The sequence below is a fragment of the Fusarium keratoplasticum genome, chromosome 7, assembly GCF_025433545.1.
Source record: "Fusarium keratoplasticum isolate Fu6.1 chromosome 7, whole genome shotgun sequence".
NCBI lineage: Eukaryota > Fungi > Ascomycota > Sordariomycetes > Hypocreales > Nectriaceae > Fusarium > Fusarium keratoplasticum.
Genome location: NC_070535.1, coordinates 1,368,861 through 1,393,251, shown reverse-complemented (window position 1 = coordinate 1,393,251; position 24,391 = coordinate 1,368,861). Strand labels below are relative to the sequence as shown.

Below are 24,391 nucleotides of genomic sequence, written 5' to 3'. Positions count from 1 at the left end.
CGATGGGGCTCTCAGATGCCAACACGCCTCCGAACTAAGCAAGATATCTTCCAACAAAGAAAATTTGCTCCAGAACCCTAAACCAGTTTCAGCTCGGATCCTACGCCTTTGGCTCTTCTTTTTCGCCTGTCTTCTCGGTGCCTTCATTGGCAGCATGGTCCTCCACAGCCATCTAGCCCCAGAGTTTCCTACAGCCAAGTGGGAGCTACAGATCACGAATCTTTGCATTGCTCTGGCGATAAGATCAAGGCTTGTTCCTAGTAAAGGAATCATACGCAGCAAGGACCTAAGCCCGGCATGCTCCGAGTTTGAAAGACTGCCTCCTTGTCACGAGAATGTTCTCATCTAGCTACGCTACATGGTACCTGGTCGAGTTTCAATCTTAGAGCTTTCGTCCTTCTTTTGGGTGTAGAGGGCCTGGGAAATGTATTAGGAAGTTGAAACTGTTTTTCCTGGCGTGATGTCGAGTTTAGGAAGCCTGGATCATTTGATTGACGAGTTTGGATCTGGTGTAGCCTCGTGTGATTGTTTTGTTGGTCGTTCAATGAATTTTATTGTTCATCATTGCAATTCAAGATTGTTCACGCAACATCGTGTTCAAACTATGCAACAAGTGTGGCTAAAGGCTTTGTTCTGACTTGGTCCTGGAACCCCTTTGACTGGTAGAAAGCGAACCACGGTATTCTCACTGTTTCCCCATTGCTTCCAAGTATAAGATCATTCTTCGGTCTCTGTGGTCAACTGCTTCTTTACCTACACCGGAACAGCTGTCACTCCATCCCAATCACTGCTCATCTCGCATCAACGTGTCAGACTTGACTGCTAGATTCAGCAACGCCAATCCCCAAGCACATTAGACACCATGGTAAGCCAGCCAATCCGCAATGGCAGTGGCAAGCATGTCATGCTTTATCAGCAACTGCCTCTCGAGGAAAATGCCATCCAAGATAATGACGGTATGACGGGCATGGCAGCTGACCTCCCAGGCAGCACAGACAGCGCAGACACAGAGACACAACGTCAGGCTCCTAAAGCCAACCCGCAATCGCCCGAGGTGGCGACCATTGTCTCTGCTATCACAACTGCATATGCCAACGGTCAGCTCACCAGAAAGGATATACTAGAGATGCTTACCGGCCAACTTGAGGCACGATGGCAGACGATTCGCGAGTATGATCAAGATTGGCGTGAGAGATCTCGAAACCGGAACGCGGCCTGGATGTCCACCTCTGAATGGGTCACAAGTTCGGAATGGACGACACCTTTCAAAGAGTCTGACAACACCGAAATAGACTGCCTACGAGCAGTCGTCGGCGAGAGGAATTATCTCAGTTTCAGAAGAGACGAGCAAAATCTCGCTCTCTCCAAGTGGCTGGTTGATCCAAATGGATGCGCATCGACCTGTCTGATCAGAGCTGAAGAGACGGTTCTCAAGCGGCATAAACTTTTTCGAGACTTACTGGACAAGATGATTTATGGTCTGGTTTGCATTGCACGATGAAAGACGAGAAACGTCGTTTGAGGCTTTGTGAGGTAGAAGACCAGATGAAGAAGTAGAATGTAAACACCATTGGCTACCTCGATGAGCATTAGCAGACATTGTTATCAAGCCATTGCAATGATATGATACTGGTATATACATACATGATAAGATGTGAGAACTCTCGGAGAAAGTTGGGCCAAATATTCGACCTTGGTCGTTCTGTTTAGGTAGTTTTGTGGATGCATTGCGTGCGTTATGGTTGGGACTCTAAATGCTAGGCATTCTGGTTCATGTTTTTTTTTTTTTTTTTTTTTTTTTTTTTTTTTTGGAAGCAAGCAGCTATTAGATGACCAAGGCTCCTTCCTGTTCACACTCGCCTGTTGTGGTTTGGCTCCGTGTTTAGGTCAGCTTCCTGCCGTGCCGGAGCGCTGGCCGGAAACCAACCTGAATCCGGTCGGGTAGATGCGTCTGATGTTTTTCTCTACACCAATTCTCTATGCTAATTGACTGCCAGATCTCCTTAAATATGTAGTGTAGCTGTAGCCAAGATTGTTGACATGAGCACGAGTGTCAATGCTCATCTAGCGACAGGCCCTCTTGAGATCCCTCTCTACCACGACAGCCTCTTCAACCTTGTCCTCAAGCTGGCAAAGAGGTCGCGTCTTTCCTTTGAAGAGAAAGCTCGTCACTGCCCCAAGAATATCATCTGTAATGCTAGCGATCCTCTTGCCATCAACGGTTCCGATTGCCCTCTCCAAACCAGGTGCAGTAAAGTCCAGCAACGATAGGACCAGTGGCAGGTCTACAAAGGACATGTGCCCGGTCCCATTGATGGTGAGGAACATCTTTGCGGCGTCGACTTTGCCCATGATTCCTTTGAAGTATGATGCTGCTTCCCCTGTGCTATCGGCACCAACGACAAAGAGTGGTGTATCGAGGCCGGCTTCGCTGACAGATCCGTACAGTTTCCCGTCCAGATCAAGACCGCCAAGAACACGGTCGTCGTTGAGAGCAACTTGAGCCGAGGTTGCACCTCCAAGAGAGTGGCCGTAGACAAATATCTTGCTCGTGTCAAACCCGTCAAGGATGCCCCCTATACTAGACGGCTCCAGAATTTGATCAATAAGGAAAGATATATCTTCGCTTCGAACCTGTCCATCACACAATTGTTAGTCGGAGGCGACAGCAAAAGGGACTGGAATACCTGCTTTTACGCCCTTCTCAGCCACTTCGTCATTTATGTCGTTTGGATTTGCTCCATACACGACTGTGCCGTCGGAAAACTCGACAATAGTACCGTCATAAGGATGATCGACTGTGATGACCACGTTCCCTTGGCTGGCCAGCGACTGTGCTTGGGCGCTAGAAAGCAGTCTGATACTACTAAAACCAGGAGATAATATGACAATAGGAAGAGGTGCCCGCTTCTTCGTGGATGCCTTGCAGAATTCAAGCTCTAGCCCCTCAAAGGTCGTGTTGGGAAGTCCCAGTGTTTTGGCTGCGCCCCCGCGAGTTCTTGGGGGCATATAGTCGATCTTTTCGCCTCGGCATTTCTTCTGATCTTTTTGAGTAGGGATAAAAAGCGACGTCAAAATTCGTCGCTTGTGTCGACTATCTTCAGGAGCATACGGATCCCATCGAGACTCGTCAGTCAGTTCCACGACTTTGTGTGAGACAGACCAGGGGCCCGAGGGTCCTGAGACCACGATGGCTTGCGCTATGTTAAAGAAAAGAAACAAAAAGGCCAACATGGTGAAGTAAGAATGTCAGCTGCTGCAAGACTGCCCTTGTAGCTCCCCAGAGCACTCAAGGCAGAGGGACCTCATCTATATACATTCCTGCGACTCACTGACTCAGTAGCTACGGCCTTGGCGACACTTTCGAAGAAGCAATCGCCTCTCTTTTTAGGAATCGAAACACGGGCCAGGGCTTGTGCTTACGTTGGATCTTTATACGGGGGCTCGCGTAATCTCGCATAACATCGTATTCCATACAGGCACACGCTTTTCTTTTTCAGTCAAGCATTCGCATCCTTCGCCTTTAGGCCAGGCAGCGGGAATTGAAGTCGTTCATGAGACTCAAATAGGGTTTTGGGCCTGGATTTGGGTTTCTCACGGTTATGTTATAGTTCAGCTTGACTCCCCATTCACCTTGACGGTCAGCCATCAGACGGGATTTCCATGAGAAGGACAATAAACACTTGGATGATAACCTTGATCAGGAACGAGGCTGGGCTGACGCTTTGTCGCAGGGTTACACTCAAGGCAGACAAGGGATCGTCGTTATACGAGAGCTTTCAGCCCAGGTGAATCATTCGCCCCGCTTCAAGGTGGGTTTGGTCTCAGCTGGTGCTCACACCACTGTCGGAGATATGAATCAATGCCCGATGGGATTTTAAAATCATGAGTTGGACGGCTGGTTCTTGCGAAAGGATTCCCTTGACAGAAGAAGCCGCCTTTGTACCAAATTCATAGGTGATATCCGTCAGGAGGCCATGGCTAAGAGAGCTGGAAGCTAACAGGCGGGGCCCAAGGCGAAGCGGTCTACATGTCTCGATCGATTATAGCGATGAAAGTCTGTTGGCATAACTCTCTTCAACAACAGATGTCTTAGCAACTCTCACCTTTGGATGCTTCTGGACGTGAACTAGTACTGATTTTCAAATCCACTTCAAACCTCGGTTGGTAGAGCCTGGGGTTACTGGCTGTACAGACTTGGTTTCCAACGATGGAGATGACTGTCATTGGCTCAAGGATGAGCTGTCTTGTTCCACGAGCATGTTTATGTCCCCTGGAGAAACTCAACTTCTAATAATATTACGTCGTCACTGTCATGACTGACCATCATAGACTTGTTCACTCCTCCAACCCTAGTTCATCCCTCATGAAATTTCCAAAGATATAAAGCATTCTGGGACGACTACTTACAGCTCGCACGAACTCTGACCAGCATACTAGCTATGCCAGGTACCTAACTAAGTGGACTCAACACGTTTTCGACTCATGCCTCTCACCTAGTAACCCTAGACCCTTTAAAGGAGAACCAGTAGCTTCTGACCTAGTAATAAAGGCAAAATGTGAGTCATGGGACCTATACGAAGTGCTACTCCAAACCTCAGAAGAGCGGGATAGTCGATTTTCTGGCTCAGTTAACCCATCAAGGGCCGGACTTCAACTATAATAAAGAACACATTGGAGCGGGATAGTCTATAGATCTCCTATACTCTCAATAGGTAGGTAGTAAAAATGGCACACTGCCATAGCACCCCTGCGATATCCCTACCATTAGAAGTGATTTGACCTATTTGACAACTTAGACCGCTCAGTGCTTGATCATGTTATCCACCCCGGAACCACTCCCCGCAAAATGTTTCCCTTTGGTGGGAATTTCACGTCACATCCATCCCCGCGTTTTTCTATCCCCAATGCCATGTTCCTTGAACCGCGCCAATCAATTAGTGATAGACGGAAGTTTGCTATTGCCAAGCAGCATTCCATGAACCGCACCAATCCTTGACCTCGTCGATCAGCGGGGTGAGCTAAATCGACCGAGCTTTAGGCCCGAGTAGAGGCATATAAAGACTATGAGTGAGAAAACAGCATTAATGATTGTTTGCAAGATTAGCTTCCACAGTTCAGAACACGCCATGCATGTCTTTTCATTCATCTCGGCTCTTGTTGGCCTGTGGTCATGCCTTGCCTCTGGTTTTACGAATCCCATCAAGACCGGCAGTGATCCCCATATCGCCTACCATGATGGAATGTAAGACCCTATATCATTGAATTCATGACTTTTCGACTGTTTGCTAAGTCCTTCAAGGTACTATCTGACTTCTACAACTTGGACTGATGTTCGCATTACGGCAGCCTCCACAATCGAGGGCCTGAAGACGGCAGAATCCCACGTCATATGGTCCGATAGGTCAAACCCGGCTAGAGCATGTAACTTTTGGGCTCCGGAGATGCACAAGGTTGGGAATCGTTGGTACGTCTACTTTTCGGCAAGCTTGTGTAATTCCGACTGGGGTATCGTGTTGCCGTCCTTGAGGGTATACGCGCTGGAAGGTGGCACTGAGAACCCTCTCTCTGCCGATTATAAAATCTCAGATCCTGTTTTACCTCCTAATTATAACGCTGGTATGCTTGATGCGGCATGTAACGAACTCCTTCCTACCCATAGACACTCTCTAATCAAGGACCGCCAGACCCTCTTCAATATTGAAGGCACTACGTATTTTCTGGCAAGTTCTTTAACCCAAATCTGTGTGGTGCTTATACTCATGGATAATACCAGTTCTCGGCAGTTGATGGCCCCGAAAGCCCTGACGGAGCATCCCTCTGGATTGCCGAACTCCTTTCACCAACTACTTGTGGAAATGCGACTATGATAGCAGCGCCCGAGTTCGACTGGGAGCAAGAGGATTCTGCCGTTCTTGAGGGACCGTATGGCATTATATCCCCTGCCGGCATCATCTATGTGGTCTACTCGGCCGACTCTTGTAACACACCCGCTTACAAGCTCGGCGTCATGAAGTTCACCGCCGGAGCTGACCCTCTGGATCCTAAATCATGGGCCAAGTCTCCTGAACCAATCTTTCAGACCATGAATGGTCTTTATGGACCAGCCCATAATGCATTCTTCAAGAGTCCCGACGGCACGGAGGATTGGCAGGTCTTCCACGCCAATCTGAATGCTAATGATGGCTGTGGCAGTACCCGCAAGACCTTTATCCAACCTGTCAACTGGAAGGATGACCAGATTGACCTGGGGGAGCCCCTTCCTGTTGGTGTTGAGATTAAGGCACCTTCAGGAGAATAAGGAGGATATGGTGCGGCCGATGCAAGACTGACGCCAACCACGAGATATGCCCAGACACTCTGAGCTATATTAGGCAAACGCGCCCTCTGCTACATGTATCTCTTGGCCTCCATCTACACTTTCGTACTTCTCTGTGACTGTGACACTCTTTCGCCTCATAAGTCACCACGTAAATGAAACACGTTGCTAAATCCAAACTGTTTATTCTAAATCACTTGAAGCAGACCCTTCATGACGTTGACACTACCAGGAAGCAGTCCTTCTGGCACATCCTCATCTGTTTCCAACGTGTAGTATGGTCCAGAGCCTTCGTAGTCAGCCCTGGCCTGCCATCCGTGAGTCTTTGCCTCTGTGATCTCCCACTTGATATTGGCTCCTTCTGCCACTGCATTTTCGCAAAAGGTAACAACGTCATCGACAAATAGATCATAGGAGCCCACGTTTACCCAAGTTCGAGCTGGTAGCACATCGCCCCAGCTCCAACTTCTTGGTTGAGGTGCGCTAAAGTTCGCCAGCTCACCGCCTTTGCTTCCCATGGCCAACGCAGCTGCACTGTCCAGTCGCGGCTTATCAGTAACATCCAGGTTCTTGTTGCGTTCGAAGGAAGCCCCCGTGTTGGTGAGATTGATCCAGGGACATAGGAGAATGGAAGCAGCTGGTCGAGGCAGACCCTGGCGGATGATGCCAAGTAGACAAGCGACAGCGAGATGGGCACCAGCTGATTCACCGCCCACGATGATATCTTCAGGACTGATGTTTTGTGTCTCGACGAGATAACGGTATGCTGCGACAGCCTCAGTTTGCTGTTGCGGGAAAACAGCGTCGGGTGCAAGTTCGTAGTGAAGGGACAAGATGTCGAGGCGAACATGTTTGTCGGCCATCAGCTCAGTCAGCCTGAACAAGGTGGAAAACATCCAAAACGGAGTACCGTGGATGTAGGCGCCTCCGTGTATCCACAGAAGAGTTTTGTTCTTCCACCCTGTCTCGCCAGGCGCATCCCCTTGGCCCCGACGAAGCCAATACGCCGAAAAGTCGGGAGTCGAGACTGGGGTGCCGATTTCGTCAGTCACACCGCGAAATCGCGGTGACCTGAAGTCGACATCGATCGCAGATGGGTCAAGCATCGGCATGATTGAAGAGTTCAAGGGGTTTGTTGTGTTTGAGAGCACAGTTGTTGCTTTGTTTCTCACACCTAATGTCATGTCAACTTGACTGTTCGTTGACGAGGGGGCTGTTCGGCCTCGGCAAAGAGGCAGCCGAGCCATGATCCACATCTCACGGGTGCCATGTTTACAGCCGTTATTGAAGGCTTCTAATTAGCTAGGTAGGTAGTTATCCTTGGCATTTAGGCTAAACTGTCCATTTGACAGACAATGTCGGCCCGCTTCTAACTCTTGGCAAAACTTGGGACTGAAATGTTATAATTTTAGTAAAATATTACATCTTTTCTTATTTATTTGCTGCTTATTTTTTATCTTACTCTATAATCATCCTGAGAGAAAGATATGGCAAGGGATATTTGGATACCGAGACGCAGAAGGAAGGAAGGCACGTGACCTTAGACCTCGTCCTGCCTACCAAACCATCTCTTCCATCTCATCGATTTTCCTCACGCCCGCATCATTTCTCCACAAACTATTTGCATTGGAGGCATTTCTGGCTTGGCATTTTTCTATCGTAATATACATCTTTAACTCTCCGGCATTACACCCATGGCTATCTCGAACTCGGCCTCATCAGACCCTCCTGCCCCGTCACCTCCGAACAGCAGCCGCCAACCCCCATCAAACGCCACCGATAACCTCAAGTGTCGCAGATGTGGTCGCTAGAAGCCACGTAGTCAGTTCACTGCCCTGGCCCCGTACAATGGGATTGTTACAGCATGTCTGCCTTGTCGGAATAAAGACAACACTAGTGTATGCCTTGGCATGCTGACCTATCCGATTGTCATGGCTAACCAGGTACAGCGTCAAAGATCCCGGAGGCGTTTATGTAGCCGCCTGCGAGTCATATTCCCAAGATCGACTCTCCCTCAAGTTCGTCAACCAGCACTTCCACAGCCGCCCAGCAACACCTTCATGGGTGCCCAGACAGTTCCCAACACGCCCAACGTTCAGCCAGCTTCCACGTCTCCGGATGCGTTGACTATGGCCGCGGCCCCCAATATGCCTCTAATACACGACTCAGGAGTCCCCCAAGAAACCATTTCTTACTTCGGGGGTTTCGATTTGGATCTGTTAGCTGCGACCTCGCCATTACCCGATATCGAGTTTACAGCCAGCGACTTTGACCTGCTCAGCAACCCGTTGAGTCCCACCAACCTGAGTTCCACCAATGGCCAGAATACCATCCCGATTACTTCCTACACTCCCAGAGGTCGCAATACCTCGTGTGTCAAGTGTTTTAGGCCAAGGCCCTCAGGGATCAATACACAAGAAGACCAAGGTCTGTGCAGGGCATGCTACGCCAAGTTGCGGAGGGCCCAGTTGCGAGCAGCCAGACAATGAAGTGATCAATTTTCAGGGGACCAAATGGAGTGTTGCTCACCAGTCAGTCCAGGTTGCCTGCTCGCTCAATGGCATTCTCGAATCCTCGTGGCCACCACTTTTAAACGCCAGTAGCTTGAGCTTTGGTTCTTGGAACAAAATCAAAATTGTGCATATCATAAGTAGTCACCCGTACAAAAACATGAAATACTAAATCAAGGCTCCCCAGGTAGTTTCTGATACAAAATGGTCCCTAAATATAGCAAAGAAATATAAGAAAAATGCTAGAGGTAACTAAATGAAATATCCAAAGCTTTAATATCCTTTCTCATTTTCTCACTAACTTCGCTCATAGGTGGGCTGTAGGGTAAGTACTCTTTATTGACTTGAGCCACTGTGTTTGGTCATCCTGAAATCCGATCCTGGACAAGCTGGCTGATGAATAAAATAAATCTCGACGTAATCCCCTGTTGCATATCGATTTTATGCACTTCAGCTACAATGTTACTAAACAGCAAGACAGAATATTCCCAATGACCAACCGGGCGCTCCATATTTCCTCTTTCTGTTATGAATCATTCTCCGTTGGCCAGCACCCACCAATCGTCAGCTCGGATCTTAAATAGACAGTAGCAAGTAACATCCGAGGCTCCCGAGCCCATGATTGATTCGCTGCTCCAGATGGCCAGCTTCGCAAATGCCCCACAGCCGGTGCATTGGATTGCTTCAGCTTAAGGAGCGGCATGTTGTACAAGGCTTGCAACGGTAAACGCTCGAGTATAACTTGTTGCTACATTCCCTTGGTTTTAGATCCCCTTGTCTTTCTGTTTAAAATCCACTCCATGGTTTCAACCCGACGTGTTAATACAGACCCTGACCACCTCGATGGCCAGGATGGATCAGCACGTCTCCCGTCATGTTATACGGGTTCTTCACGACATTTGGTTATTCATATTCACGGCAATCGTCATCACGGTCTTTGCAATTGCTTGGCTAGTGGAAGGAGGATCAATTGCGTTGCCTCCATGGACTAAAGACCTCAGCCTTCTATCCGAAGAAGACCAGGCCAAGTACTCGGTTGTGCTAGTCACTTGCATTTGTGTCTTCTTTGCACTACTACTCGTCACTTCCTACAGTTTGATAAAATCAGGTAGTAGCCGTGGGTATGGATAAGCGTACCAAAAGGGTTCGTAAGTCGGGAGTCTGCCATGTTGCATTTCAAGCCGATTCAGATACTTATCGTTATGCAGTCCGACATCGCTTCCATCATCAGGCCTGGAAGATATCAAAGGACTTGCCCAGTCCAAACATACAGTAACATGTGGTGGACGTCGAAACTGCTGAGCTCTAGGATTGTCGACAAACTAGTGGAGGCACACCTCAAGAAACCTTACAAAGAGTTGACCGAACACCACCTTGCTGAGCTGTTAGCCTCAGTGTGGGCGAAACTCTCACTTCATTTCTAAATGTCTCTTCCTGGGCACGTTGATGAGCAACAATATTATGCAAAAGGCGCTCTCGAAAGGGGCCATAAAAATAACAATGTGCGCCCTGTTTCCTATGCTGACTGCGACCTGGTGTGATAAGGCTTCATGCCGTTTCTATATCTCTTTCCTATCAAGCTTGCCAATCAATGTACCACCATCAAGAATGCTACCAAACATGGCTGCCTCAAACAGGTAGTTTACCTGCCAGGCGTGATGGTTTGCATGAGCAATCACCCATACCATCTCCAACACAGACCCTCGGGAGAATAACTTGGCCATGCAAAGCCTTGAGCCCTCGACAAACTTCTTCTCTTGCTCTTCGTCAACCTTGCCTCCTCTAACATACTCGAGTGGGCCTGTAACAAGGAACCACCAGAGGTCTCGAAGTACCGGCTCTTCTTGGTTGGTGTCAAGAAAGTACTCCACATGATTACATGTTTCCTCGCTGTTGCATGCAAACTTGGGGTCCAGAGGCCTGCTGAAACCTGTTGTGTGGTATTCCTTGTCAAAGACCTCGTCGAAATCCGCCTCCAACTGGGGTCGAGCAGGTGCCTTGCGGGCTTTGGGCCAGCCAAGAAGTGCTCGCCGGAAAAAGAAATGCCGATCGTTTTGAATGTGCCATGTGTACAGCGCAGCGCACATTCTAGCCACAGGTTCATGCCACCTCTGAGTCAACAGCCTAGCTCCAACTGCAGCGTAGGCATCGTAAACTCTTCGCAGAACGTCTTCGCTCACGATACCTGTATCTGTCACGTCTGCGACATTCAGGAACGAGTTCATGACCTCCGAGTTGACAAGGTCGCATCCCACGTCGACGACATCGGTACCTGGCGAGCTAAAGACCAGGTCCGCCATAACGGCACCGGCATCGAAACCCCGCGCTATGGCCTCGGCGGCCATTCCGAGCAGGCTACTCTCGGAAAGGGAGATGATTTGTGCCGAGCGTCGGTCGAGGCGGGCTGACTGGGTTGTCAAGTGCGCCTTGTGCTTCGTCTCGAGTGCAATTTTGCCTTGGATGTATCTCATGCCCACGCGGACGGCGTCTCGTCTCTCACGGCCGCCCATGGTGCCCAAGGCATGCGGGTCTGCAAGGCCTTTCTGATACATCTGTTCAAGAGAGGGAAAGACGTAGTTGTAGCCGTGTTCGTAGTAAAAAGCCATGTCAGTCACGTAGTTGGAGAACATGGTTGACGGGTCAGCAGCACCCATGAGCAGGCTGGCGATGCCACAGCCAAACAGGGCATTGTTCGTCTTCATGGCTTCAGGCCAGTTCTCTGCCCCAAACAGCTTCAAGGTTTCCTCCGAAGCCTTGCTCAGGCCAGTCCCCTTTGGTGGCAGAATGTTTCCGGCCCCATGCTGATCTTCTTTCCAGCGCTGAAGATCGGGAGACAGCTGGAGGTGGACCGCCGAGGGCCCTGGCCCTGAAGTGGACAATGATCCTTCTTTGTCCAGGGTTGAGTCTTCTGAAGTTTGTTCGACATCGGCAAAGACTCGGGCAACCAAGTGGCCAGCCTGACGTGACAGGGCTTCCAGGTCAGCCACCTTGCCGTCACCGACAAGACATCTCGCTTCCGAGTAACCGGCGTGAACGGGGTGCCTTGGCTTACGGCCTAGCAGCCTCCCGAGACGGCTTCGGAAGCCCTTGCCCCAGAAATACAGGGGAATGCCTGCCGGTTCTTCTGGAAATGACTGTTTCTTGGGGGATTTGACTTTGATGTTTAGCCCTTTGAGGGAAAACTGGCCCCAGTAACCTTGCCGAGGCCGGGATGGACAGCAGGGGACGGTCATTTCGATCGACGGCGTGAAAGTTTATGGTAGTGAATTACTACGACGGGAGTCCGAGCGTTGGATCCTCCCTGCTTTTTATATCGTCAGGATCATGACATTATGCTCTCTCAAATGCGCTGTTAAACAGAGCATTTGTTGGCAGCTCCGCAGTTGCCGACGCAGGTCAGTACGCGGCCACTCTGCAAGATCATGGTCTCCATGCACCAACAACCCCGAACTTGATACCACATTTGATGCTATGTCGACAGACCAGTTCTTTGGCATTGCCTATCACTTCTGTCTTGGGCTTGAGTTTGCTTGCCGAGCCTCGTCGCGCTCCACGCTGGTTCGGGGACGTGGCCAATCACGCTCTCCCTGTCAACGCTTCCGTGACCGGGTAGCCTGAATAGCGTCCTCTTGATGGTTCTATCTCGGCCAAGAACATGCCGTCTTGTCCCAGTGACAGACCCACGACGTCCGAGGCTAGGCTGGGATGTGGCTCCTGGGCCAGCCCCCCTAGATAGTATTGCGACGTCGTCAGTTTTGCGCGATATCATGAACCAGCCTTGCCACTGGAAGAGTAAACGAGAAATCCTTGAGCTGTAAGCGAAAACTAGTACCCGGGAGATTGGCTCAGTGCGGTGCAGTAAGTTGAAAGTGGCTGCTGTCGTCCAGATCCAGACCACTACTAGACTTGCTGCCTTTCGGAGCTGGACAAAGACGGATAAACTCTATCGGCGAAACAAAAGTCAGGATAAGGTCATATCAGGGTTTAGCACACCGCGACTTAGGATCAAAACCAGGTCACGGAATACAGACTTGGAATGGAAACGATCACCACAGACTAACCTGGCGATAAGCGAGAAATGACCTAACTCACTTTCGGTAGAGCAGAAACGAACACGTCACGAGGTCCACAGCCCAAGCGAGAGGAGCCAGAATGCACTCAGGCAGGCACTTAAAGTGGCCTGGTATCGCCACTTGGCCTACTTGAGCCTGCTGGTCCGGGTGCGTTTATACCTCGTCTGAGCGGTGAGAAGCCATCGAGGTTGGGCATGTCTGCACCCTTACACAGACCATATCTTATACAATGATCCCAAACGCTTAGCCAAGCATTCCCTGGTCAAATCAAACCAGTTGTCAAATGATAAAGTGCTGACACCTGAGCTCGGGCAAATGTTGGCCGAGCCTGCAAGCTTGGCGCCTCTCCCGAGACACAGCTGCCATCCCCAACTACCGACAGGCATGTTCGCCGATATGGGTCCTCAGCGCCGGGTCTCGCACTGAGTAGAGCAGTCATAAGCGAAGCTAAAAAAAACTCGGCACCGTACGGGGCATTCCAAATCATGCAATCTCTGTCGCAGATCCTCCCTTGTCAAGTCTGACCCTGGCATAGTTTGGGCCATGGGGCATGATCCTCTCTGCATGCCCCGTCGTATCCCAGATCAGAAGAAGGGGCGGAATACAAGTGCCGCTCCAATCTTCAGCAGCAGACAAAAACATCCAACTGCCGCCCTTCGCCATCCAACACTTTGAACTTTTGAAGTTCATGCACAAGCAAAGCTAGACCTGCATTAACACTATGCAGCATAGGCCAAGATGCCGTCACTCGAAGGCCTATCTTTAGTTCCCTATCGCTCGCTCGATCCATCCGAGACTGAGGTCCGGCTGCTTGAGCTGCATCCGGCTTCGACTGGCAACATCAATGAGCGCCTTGTATGTCGCCTGGTACATGAACGACTTAGCGAATCCTCCGACTTTATTGGCCTTTCCTCGCTCTTCGGTGACATCAATGTCACCGAGACCATCCAAGTGAATGGGACCAGGGTCGCCTTGCCCGCCAACGTTGCCCAGGCACTACGTTACGTCCGAGCCGTTTTTCTGGCCCCTTCACCACCGACTCCATGTTCCTCTTCATCAGATCTTCGAGAGGAGAAAAGATACGAAGCACCTCTTCCACCTCCTCCTCCACCCAAGAAGGCTCCAAGCTGGCTTCGATCTCTCTTCAGGGGTGTTCGCAACGCATTTGCCGAGCCCTCAAAAGGGGCTAGGCCACCTCTGCGCATATGGCTTGACACTTTGTGCATCAACAGAAGAGATGCACGTGAGGAGGCAGAGCGACGATCTCATATGGCGCGAGCTTACCGACATGCCAAGATGGTAGTTGGATGGCTTGGACCCAAAGATTCTACTTCCGATCTCGCCATCGAGATCATCCGGGCATGGGATAAATGCATGCCCCTCACCTTTGGCGAGCCAGGTGACCGTGAGCTTCACCCAAAAAACTACGCCCCTACACTACAATGGATGGGCCCTGTTGCGCACCTGAGTGATATCCCAGAGGGTATCACCGACCCGCGTGAGGTACCCAGCTACAAGGCCATTTCAGAGTTTCTCAACCGGCCATACTTCCGGAACACATGGATGCTGGACGATATGACCATGGCGCGATTCCCAGCTTTCCTATTAGGCGACGACATTGTGTCCTGGATGCAGATATTGCGGCTCAACCGCGTCAACGAAGACATTAAAGATCATGGAGCCGACATGTTCCCTGATCATTTACGGCATTTGCTAGAGTACATGCCGCTTGGGAGTGTATACACCTTCCTAAAGGAGTTTGATATGCGGCAGAGGGAGGAAGGGATTGTTCCAATGATGATCACCGCCACGAGTTCGGTGAGGAGTTCAGAATCTATATCCGCTTTGCGAGGAGCGCAAAGATAGGAGCTTGGAGAAGGTCTGGCGCAATTACTATTTAGCAGGCAATAGGTGCTTTGGAGAAGTCGGTTGTAGCATACATCAAGTCAATACCCACATTGTTTTCATTTTGTACAAACCTCAAATCTCTTTTGCCTGGTGTCGCGTGAGCACACCTACATGATACCAGTACTATCCCAAGAGTAAGCTAGTAGTGAAGGCAAGAGTATGCTAGCTCAAGCCATCGACGCTTAGTCCACATGTCCTTCTCTCTCCCCTCCCTCTCTCCCCCTCTCAACTTTTCGATGCTTGTAACAAAATGAAAGCACGCTCCAATACTCATTGACATTGCACAGGTTGCCCTGGGCTATTTATATTCCCTCAACTGCCGTGAAAATCTCACGATAATTACTAAATACCCATCATCGTCCGGTCTAGTTAGTAGCCGGTACGCAGGCTTGTTGGAACACTATTCATCCATATCGAGGGATATTTACTTATGTCCAGACGCCATTTCTTTGTGTTGTTTTCTTTCTCCCATTCAATGCAGTTTTCAGTGCCGTATTGCTGTTGCTGTGGTGAAGCCCCCCGCCCTCTGGCATCCACTCCTCTCCATTTCCCGCGTTTTGAATGGCAGGCCACGATATTTCAAGCCTCTGGAAGCAAGTAAAGTCTATGGAGAATTTCTCTCATACTTGGACTCTCATCAGTCTTCTGGCTCAGTTATCCTATTAAGGGCCGGGCTTCAGCTATATCAAAGAACACAATATCAAATTCAGCCGTCATAGATGAATGTTTGTCTTGCTTGACTTGACGCTGGAGGCTTCAGTAATAAACCACCCCATCATAGTTACATTCTGCATTTTCTATGCGTAGGGAGACCCAAAGCCGTGGATTGATAATTCCCTCAGAGTCAGATAGTTGTTATGCAGTCTTATGAACAAGGAAGTGGTTTCGATTTGCCTGACGGAGCAAAGCGAGTGCACACTTAACACGCCTACATCGTGCATTCTTGTTTTCCAATGACGTCTCCGTCAGACACAATATAAAAGAACATGATAATAACCGCATCGATCAGATAACATGAAGAAGAAGGCTCAGTTTCAACTAGATCATACGCATCTGTGCATTAAATGAAGGACTCATACGAGACGCAGATCATGTTGTCTTACACTTCTGAAAACAGCGTCACTCTGAACATGTCTTCAAGATAGGCTCAGGAAGTAAACAATTGTCTAAACGCCAACTCTCCTTACTAGAGCAATACACCAACGTTGACCGCAGAGTTTCAGCAACAAAGTACCATAACATTCAAGACTCAGATAAAGTGTGTGCAACACTAGCCTCCGGAAAACCCCCTGGGGTTGAACTTTCATAGCCGGTAGACCCGAACCTGAGACGGAGAAACCATGGGGATATCATAAAGATCCTCACTCAAAAATAGTCCAAGACATCATTATTGGTATGGCTGATGACTTTAATCTCATAATATGCATTCGAGCTCTCTCCGGAGCAGTCGCTCTAAGTTATGTACAAAACTGCCCTCTACCATATGCTAAAGATACAAAAAACACAACAGGCATTAAAACATTACATATGTGGTCAACAGAATCTAGGCTTGCCCGCTTTTCTTAGCCCTTATGATCGAAACGCCAGCGTTTGCTATTCTCCTTTACGAACCACCGGGTTATAAAGGCGCCCTCCTCGACCCATTCCGCCCACTCTCGACCATGCATCTCTTCTACGCCTTGCAAAAATGACACGAAGTCAAAGTTTTGTACCGAGTTGAGTTCATGAGGATCGGATGTGAGGTTGCTTAATCGCCACTCAACGTTCTCGATGACAGGCACGACGAGATGTCGTTCGGGATAACGGGCGTCACGGACAGTGAGCATTGCTCGGCCTGGGTTGGTGACTGTGAATTGCCATTGCCCTTGGCCAGTATGATCATTGACCACATTCAGTTCCCGCAAAAGAGACTGCCCTTCGTAGTTGCGGATGAGATCCGCGGCAGCCTTTTGGCTCGCTTCACTCAAGGATCCAGTTTCAAGAAGCATATCGAGGATCGTCGGTAGAACTTGAGAGGATTGGACAGCGCCGTGTGAGTCGAAAGCCGGTAGTTGAGGGTGCGAGAGAACCAGAGGAACGTGATCAACGCCGATATTAGGGTTGTAGTATGGGGAGGCAAAGTTGTTTTCAGGGAGGGAGACACCGTGATCTCCGAGGAACATAACCAATGTTTCGTTGGCAACTCCTTGTTCGTCAAGTAGGTTGAGGATCTTGCGGATCCATCTATCGTCGTAGCCCTCCGTGTTGATGTAACGGGACATCATGTCGAGGCCCTTGGCCATCTGGGTGTACTTTTCGGTTGCTGGCAAGTGGAAGCGGTGGTGGCTGGTGCTCGTGAGGTGAGTAAGAAAGACTCGGTCGTTTGTCTTGCCGGCGTCGACAAAAATATCGCGGATGTAGTCTTCAAGGGGGTCCTCCTCGAAAGCGAATTCGTTGATATTGGGAAGCGTGACAGGGCCATGTTTTGCAGCCGGGCTTCGAAGGTACTCTCGACCGATGGTATGTTCTTTAGGGAAGCCCATAGCGGCCATCAGGCTGTTTTGGTTGTCATAGTCGAGGGTGGCGGCCTGGAAATAATAAGACTTCCAGCTCGATTCCTTGTCATTCGGCTCCGTCTTTGAGTCTCCTGCCTTGTTCAGGGCCTCAAAAACATGAGGAAGACAGGGCTGATAGATATGATGACTGTATTCGAGGTTGAAGTCACCGACCAGGGGCGCCACGCCGCAAACTGTGCCAACCATGCTCTTGAGGGTGTACGTTCCAGCAGTGTGAGCATTGGTGAAGCGGATTCCACCACGTTTCTTTTTCTCTTCGTGTTCAAATCCGTCGTCATAGTCACCCGTGATGAAGTTGGCAGTCGGTGTGAGACTGGCCATCTTGTCCTGGACCTCTAGAGGGAGTTTGCCATCTGGCCATGTGTCGGCGAACCGGTTCCAGATCAAGCCATCCTTCTTGATGGGGAACACATCGCTTCTGGTACTCTCCAACAGGATTATGACAACGTGTCGAATCGAAATGTCCTTTAGCTTCCCCCGTAGCTCTTTCAGCAAGGGCTCATCGAGATTCGATATCTTGAGCGGGTCGGCAGCCGCGCTATAGTGCGTCTCGTCGGTATACCAATCCTCAAAACCGGCAAGTGGCGAGTCCTTTGGCATCCAGGAGCAAGGTGATGACTTGATAAGGGCCGTTCGTGTGTCCCAGCTGCGCTGGATGCCGTTTCCATAGTAAGAGGGTAGATCGTCCAGGAATGGTGATGTCGATGCAAAGTCGACAAAGGGCAAAAGACCGCTGGTCCATGACAGGAAAATCAGGGAAGAATCCTTGGGTCTCAAGAATGAGAGAATGAAAAGAGCTGCGAGGAGAATCGAGACGACGACGTACGGCAAGGCGCGCCAGAGGCACTTGGTTCTCAGCGGGGGTCGTGAAAGCGATGATGACTTGGGCTTCTCGCTGTATTTGACGCTTACTCCGGAGCTCTTTTCGTCGTCGTCCTTGGTGTAGCGGTGACCGTTGTGTTGAGGAAGTTGATAGTAGCCACCTTGAACGCGACTCAGCTTCCGTCCAATGCAGGAGAATGGCCAGTTGACAATGTCTGCTCCCCATCCAAAGAGTCCATAGCAGGCACCCTGAAGTACCGCGCTCGCAAAAATGGCAAGCGACACAACGACGACAAAGGTCACGAGCCCTGAGAGAAGAACAGTCCTCGCTGCCGGGTCAGCAACGAAGCCGATGTTGCGCCAGTGAATCTCGGATCCTGCGACAAGGTAAAATGATACGGACACGATGCCGAGTGAAACATTGTAGGATATTAAAAAGGTGGTAAGAGCTGAAATGAGTATTCGTAGCCTGCCCGGTGAGCTGGGTGTCCAGTGGCTAAGCAGAAGCCTGATGAGGAGTAGAAGTAATATGTCTTGAGTGAAGAAGGAGAAGAAGAAGAGCACCATGCGCTTTGGAGCCACTGAAAAGCGATGGTTGTGGAGATGTGCGCCCTTGGCACCGCAGACAGCCAAGACGGCGAGGGCAAAGACAAACCTCCGGTTGGCGAGGCGTGAGACAAGAAGCCCGATCCATCCTGGTTTTCGATTCATCTTGGCTGGACGGAGCCCTTCGAGACAAGTCGATTGGTCGCGTGAGGGGAATTCCAGGACGGGAAACGGGGGAAAGAAGAGAGGACTGGGCGCTCGACGATGATAAATATCTCTCAACCCCAGAGCCTGGTTTCGCGCCAGGCGTTGGCGGTGCCGCGTTAGGCCTTTCTGGAGAAGCGATTAGGGGTCATTCTAGGCTCTGATCGCCTGCCTGGGGCCTGTTGGCCGACTGCACGCGTTAAGGGGGCCCAGGTCCAGTCCAGTTCATTTGGCAGCTTCTCCGCTCAACACTCCGCTAGCCAATATGCCGTGCGCCAGCATGAAACGAGAGGACCCGATCCAACGCCACTTAAGGGCCCTAACCAGTCGCGGCTGGTCGTGCCGAAAGAGCCCTACAAGCATCAACAACGGTGGCAGATTGGAATCATCAGTGGACCTCTCGCCCAGTATCCCCTATTGGATCTCGCGTAACAGCTCATCAGCCTGTGTTGCCCAAGCAGTTCCAGGTGGTACGGCTGCGCCACTGAGGAAGCGCAAAAGACCCATTTTCGTTTACCGTATCGACTCATGAGATGGAAAAGGGGTCCGTGGGCGTCGACGTCCTTGCAAATCCCAATCGCTAACCGGTTAAGGACCCAAGACACGAGACACTGCGCGTTGCTTGATTGGACCGGCCGTTGCATCATGAGCGGAATCTAACCGTGAATGGTCAAGGCTGGTCTGTCTAGCAGGGGCAGCGTGGGGTCTAGACTCTGCCAAGCCTCTCTCCCCAGCTCAGTGACATTCAAGGCCCTGATCTGCAAGGGGCGGCACGAGCTCGAATGAGGGGATATTTCGAGCAAGATGAGCATCCAGTCTGAGCTTCTTTCTGTGAGACGGTCGGTAGCTCAGCTGTGCTGCACGTCGCTCTCCGTGAGATGCTTGTGGAGCGATGGCTGCTTACCCACCGTTGAAGAAATCAGTGTCTGAAACATGGTGACAGCCCTATCCTGGGATGGTAACGTGCCGGAAAAACAGCCGAACAAACAGAAAAGTTAGTGGCCGAGGCCCTGAGTCAAGAACCAGGGCCCATCCTTCGGGCAAGGCCTAGCGGGCTTCTTCTGTTGGTTCTCCCCCCAACTTCTCCCAACAGACAGGAGCACGTACCCGTGGCGTTCCCTCTTAGGGCCCAAGATGCACGCGTGAGGCCGCCGAGGAGATGTTGTATGCACAAGCCGGGCGGATGATGCAACCCTCGCGAGAGACCATTGGACAACCACCTCGAGCGCCTGCACGCGAGCGGCCGATATTGGCTTGACACCTTCCTTGATTAGACACTCGGTGTCTAGACCGTGCATCGATTTGCGGGATGGCACTTCTGGTGATAGATGTCCAGAGTTACGTTTGAAGCGACGCGACTGGCCATGCCGTATCGAGACTTACCACGACCAATCTAGACCAGATATACGAGCCACCCATCATTACAAAAATGCACAGCCCGCATCGCATAGCCTTTATCCTGTGCAGGCATCGGTCCACCCTAGTTAGCCGTGATGCCGTTCTACCGAGGCAGATTGTCCAACACGAAACCCAACCGGCTGTGCAACAGCGCTGCAGCTGGGCGCATTGTACTTCTCAAGGGAGCACAGCCGTGGTAATATCAGGCTTCGTGAGAGGCACAAGGCGCGTCCCGGAATGGATAGCTGTGCGAAGTGTGTGTCCCATCTTTCAAGAGCAAAATCAGGCGCATCTCACCAATGTCTTATCCTAGCAATACTAAAAGGGTATTGAGAGCGGCATGACAGCTGTGCACGTTAGTGCTACGGTGAGATCAAACCGGCTTTCACCTCGGCCCACAGACCTTTCAGCTTGGGCTACCAGGCCGTATGATACGATGGAGTCTGTCCAATGGCTTCATCACCATCGTAATGTTTGAGGCGCAGGGAAACTTTCCTTCTGAAACTCATTTGACTCAAGTACGGTGTGTCAAACGAGCGTCCCTGCGTTAGTTTCTTCTGCGCGGCGGCTCCTCGGCAACCAAGACTAAGAAACTCGGGGAGGCCTACGCTTTCTTTTTCGATCTGCTTTCAAAATACGAGTTTCCTCTGAAAAATGTCCATTTATAGCTTCTCGGGACGTTGCTTGCCTAAAGTCAATTCAACGGACGCGTCATGTCCCAGATGAGTTGAAATCCATGTGCTTCTTGAATGTGCTGACTGGGCTGGGTTGTGAACATGCCAGTTTCACGGGGTGAGTTGTAGAACGAATACAACATGTCAGCTCTCTCGCGTTTACATTCTGAACAGTGCCTCAACGATAGGACCGAACAGGCACAACACCCTCTCGCAACAAGCTTTCTGTGAAGCCGGTTGATGGCCTCAAACCAGTTTGGGGTTGACTTGAATGTGTCGAGGGCAGTTTGATGGATTGTTTCGCCTAGTTTTTTAATCACTCTTAGAAGCCCTCATACATTCCAGGGCATCTCAGTCGGCCTATTTTCTCGTGTGTGAATGTGTTGGTTGGTTAACTGCACTCGCTCACTCAGGGCTCATTATCGAGGGCTAAAGCTTCAGTCACAGTTTCCCACATTCCCTGCAGTGAAATCTCAAGGTTTATATTCCCATCCCCCTCTTCAATAAGCACACCTAAGTTTGTCAGAGTATTGGAAATGTTAGGTTCGTCAAGGGCAGCTTCATGAACACCACAACATTCAATAAGTCTACAGTACCGCAATTCGACGTTTCGGTGACATATGGAGCCCAACCGTTGCCTTTACTTTGTCGTGGTGAACATGACAGACACCGATGTTGATGTTGATGTTGTGTTGCGGGCAACATCGACTGGGAAACCGTCTCGTGTCAACGTTGAACCGACCCGTCCGTCCAATCAGAGGTTGAGAGCGTGCGATGATGTAAGCACTCTCTGAGCAAATGAAATCCCTTCAGGCAAAAAAAAACGAAATGCGGGGGAGTCAAGACCAGAAAAACTCATGTTGAGCAGCAATGGACACGCAGTCGCAGAACAAAAGAAAAGTCAAACGACATGAAAACATGTCAGAAGTTCGATATTAAATTTCCTTTTCATAATAGTCTCTTATACAGCTCCTACAGGCTTGCTTTAGATCGTACTCTCAAGTTTCTTCAACGTTCAGTTGGTTCCAGGGTAGTTGATGTTGTGCTGTGAGGGGCTTAGGCGAATCAAGGTGAGAATGCTGTGTGTTGTACTTGAGAGCGCCTGGAGATCGGCCCGCCAATTCCGTGCTCGGTGTTCCTAACCGAGTTATGTTGGCCTTCCAAGTGCAACAGGAACCAAGCACGGGGAACCGGGCCGGTCTCCAGGCCCCTTCAAGTGTTGGTTTTGTTGTCCCATGGTGGCACAGTACAGCACCGTGGACTGTAGCACTTTTCTAACCCAAATGCCAAGCATTCCTGCGTTGTTGTTGAACATTGGGATTGGGCAACGAGACGTCATCCTTTCTGGCATTGATCCGTGTGACCAAATAAACTCAGAGGAAGCTGATATCGATGATGAGGACGCTGACAACGTTAGTGGCCACCCCAAACAAGGGAAGCATAACAGTCATAGCTACGTCATGTTAGCTAGTCAGCGCAAACCTTGAGCTTCGGCCTCTTGGAATTATATAGAGCTTACTTGTTGACGACGAGGATCCTGGAAACTTCTGGTTCTTACCAACACTAGGAACAAGGGCTATTCTTCACAAACTCATTAATCCACCACCGAAGAAACGAACCATGGCGTGCGACTGCGGATCTACTTGCAACTGTGGCGGGCCGAGCGCCTGTTCCTGCGACAACACTTGTGTCTGCAAGAATTGCGGCGGAGTACGTATCAACGTGCACGTTGATTGGGCCCAGGATAACACTTATTTCTAGAAATGACTCCGTCTCACATAACTGTGAGTAGGGCGGCAGTTATTCGATGAGCGAGAGGCGACATTTTGGTCTGGAGATTGAGATGGCACGACGACAAGATTGTTTGTAGCCGAGATCGTAATCAAGGAGTTGACCAAGAATCCTAATTATGAGCATTATTTATTGCCTGCGAGAAAACATTGAGCTTGTTGCTGGATCTGATATCCTGAGGTTAGGCGCCAGGACACGACGTAGTTATTCGAGTTGGCATCCAAGTCTGGTGTGTGTCAAATGATTCAATCACCTACCAGACTCCAGCTCTCTTGGCTCGAGGGCACGCCTATTTCGTAATTTGTATATCTCACTGTTATTTGACATAAAATTTATATTTATTGATGCAACTGGGACATGCTTAATAGAGGGTGCGGGCTTGTAGCGCGCCATGTTTGACTACAGAATATTGGATACTTGCGGTGACATCGTTTAGGGGATTCGTTTCTCATTATCATCTCCTCGTACAATCATAACTAGTACTACCAAATCACGACTTGATCTACATGGCTGCTGAACTCAACCTACTTCTTCATGCTAACATGGGAGCAGATCTCGCCAATGCCCGTCACCATGCCCGTGCCCGTGCCACTGAAGCACACCTTGCCAACACCCGAGATCTCTGCATAACCATTCCCGTCCACCCAGACATTTCCACACCCAGAGAGGGTAACGTAGCCTCCGCCGTCAACGTTGAATGTACCGCAGCCACTAATAACGGTGGCCTTGGAAGGATCGCATCCTTCAACGCTTGTATGATTTGCTTTGGCGACTGGGGCGGAAGCATATTCGTCTCTTGGCCTCTGGAGCGACTTTGACGATTTTGTCGCCGCCGACTTCGTTGCTGGCTTCGGAGAGGGCTTCAATGTCCTTGCTGGCGCCTTGGCGGGCTTCCTCAGCTCACACCTGGGGTACATGGTGGCGAGAAGCTTCTTGTCGCCGTCCGAAAGCGTCGTGTTGAACGGTCCAGTTGCTTCTTCTCCATCAGAGGTGTTGCACTCGCCGACCTGGCAGTGCATGATGGAGCGTTGGTCAACGCCGCTGGTGATGTCGCTCAGGGTGCTCCAGAAATCGTCTGACTGTGAAGCCACGGTGTCGGACTTCCCCGAATGGTCATACTCAAGCTGAATACCCAGAGCATGGCCAAACATGTGCAAGATGGAGCGTCGCCGTCTGTCTTGCTGCTCATCCCTGCTGAGATGGCTGGGCGGGTAGAGGTTCAACTCCATGGTGTGTAGATCCGGGTACTTTTGGGCGTTGCGACCAACTCGAGACCGATTCTTGTGACCAAATCGGATGCGGATGTCGGAAGGAACAGAAGCATCGTCATCGAGAAACTCGAATCTCACGCGCATCGGCACCTCGTGGTAATACTTGGTCACATAGTGCTCCACCGTCTTCCTCTCCCATGAGCTTCCGCCGAGGAATCGAACTTTGAGGCAAGTCTTTTCAGCGGGCCAAGCATACCTATTGTCTACAACAACGTTTGTAGCCGAAAAGGAAACCATGGTTGACATGATTCCGTGCTCGAGATTGTCTGTACGCTTGTTGCTGTTGGTGGATGCTCAAAGAAAGACGAGGCGGGCAGCTG

At 50.3% G+C, this 24,391-nt stretch overlaps 8 protein-coding genes across 8 annotated transcripts; 3 read left to right on the top strand and 5 right to left on the bottom strand.

Moving 5' to 3' along the window:
• Positions 1-862: 862 nt before the first annotated feature.
• NCS57_00960400 (uncharacterized protein) lies at positions 863-1,501 on the top strand (the record flags this gene model as incomplete). The annotated part of the gene is made up of 1 exon (XM_053059373.1): positions 863-1,501. The coding sequence occupies one exon, from the start codon at positions 863-865 to the stop codon at positions 1,499-1,501; it is 639 nt and encodes a 212-aa protein (XP_052911444.1).
• A 563-nt stretch (positions 1,502-2,064) lies between these two features.
• NCS57_00960300 (1-alkyl-2-acetylglycerophosphocholine esterase) lies at positions 2,065-3,234 on the bottom strand (the record flags this gene model as incomplete). The annotated part of the gene is made up of 2 exons (XM_053059372.1): positions 2,065-2,634; positions 2,698-3,234. 2 exons carry the CDS (start codon positions 3,232-3,234, stop codon positions 2,065-2,067), a joined length of 1,107 nt encoding a protein of 368 aa, XP_052911443.1.
• A 1,895-nt stretch (positions 3,235-5,129) lies between these two features.
• On the top strand, positions 5,130-6,301 carry NCS57_00960200 (uncharacterized protein; the record flags this gene model as incomplete). The annotated part of the gene is made up of 3 exons (XM_053059371.1): positions 5,130-5,245; positions 5,303-5,723; positions 5,777-6,301. 3 exons carry the CDS (start codon positions 5,130-5,132, stop codon positions 6,299-6,301), a joined length of 1,062 nt encoding a protein of 353 aa, XP_052911442.1.
• Positions 6,302-6,507: 206 nt separating this feature from the next.
• On the bottom strand, positions 6,508-7,431 carry NCS57_00960100 (Abhydrolase-3 domain-containing protein; the record flags this gene model as incomplete). The annotated part of the gene is made up of 1 exon (XM_053059370.1): positions 6,508-7,431. The coding sequence occupies one exon, from the start codon at positions 7,429-7,431 to the stop codon at positions 6,508-6,510; it is 924 nt and encodes a 307-aa protein (XP_052911441.1).
• Positions 7,432-10,388: 2,957 nt separating this feature from the next.
• On the bottom strand, positions 10,389-12,062 carry NCS57_00960000 (uncharacterized protein; the record flags this gene model as incomplete). Its single annotated transcript, XM_053059369.1, has 1 exon — positions 10,389-12,062. The coding sequence occupies one exon, from the start codon at positions 12,060-12,062 to the stop codon at positions 10,389-10,391; it is 1,674 nt and encodes a 557-aa protein (XP_052911440.1).
• A 1,578-nt stretch (positions 12,063-13,640) lies between these two features.
• NCS57_00959900 (HET domain-containing protein) lies at positions 13,641-14,768 on the top strand (the record flags this gene model as incomplete). The annotated part of the gene is made up of 1 exon (XM_053059368.1): positions 13,641-14,768. One exon carries the CDS (start codon positions 13,641-13,643, stop codon positions 14,766-14,768), a length of 1,128 nt encoding a protein of 375 aa, XP_052911439.1.
• Positions 14,769-16,372: 1,604 nt separating this feature from the next.
• Positions 16,373-18,898, bottom strand: NCS57_00959800 (Sulfatase domain-containing protein; the record flags this gene model as incomplete). Its single annotated transcript, XM_053059367.1, has 1 exon — positions 16,373-18,898. The coding sequence occupies one exon, from the start codon at positions 18,896-18,898 to the stop codon at positions 16,373-16,375; it is 2,526 nt and encodes an 841-aa protein (XP_052911438.1).
• Positions 18,899-23,324: 4,426 nt separating this feature from the next.
• On the bottom strand, positions 23,325-24,308 carry NCS57_00959700 (uncharacterized protein; the record flags this gene model as incomplete). The annotated part of the gene is made up of 1 exon (XM_053059366.1): positions 23,325-24,308. The coding sequence occupies one exon, from the start codon at positions 24,306-24,308 to the stop codon at positions 23,325-23,327; it is 984 nt and encodes a 327-aa protein (XP_052911437.1).
• Positions 24,309-24,391: the final 83 nt, after the last annotated feature.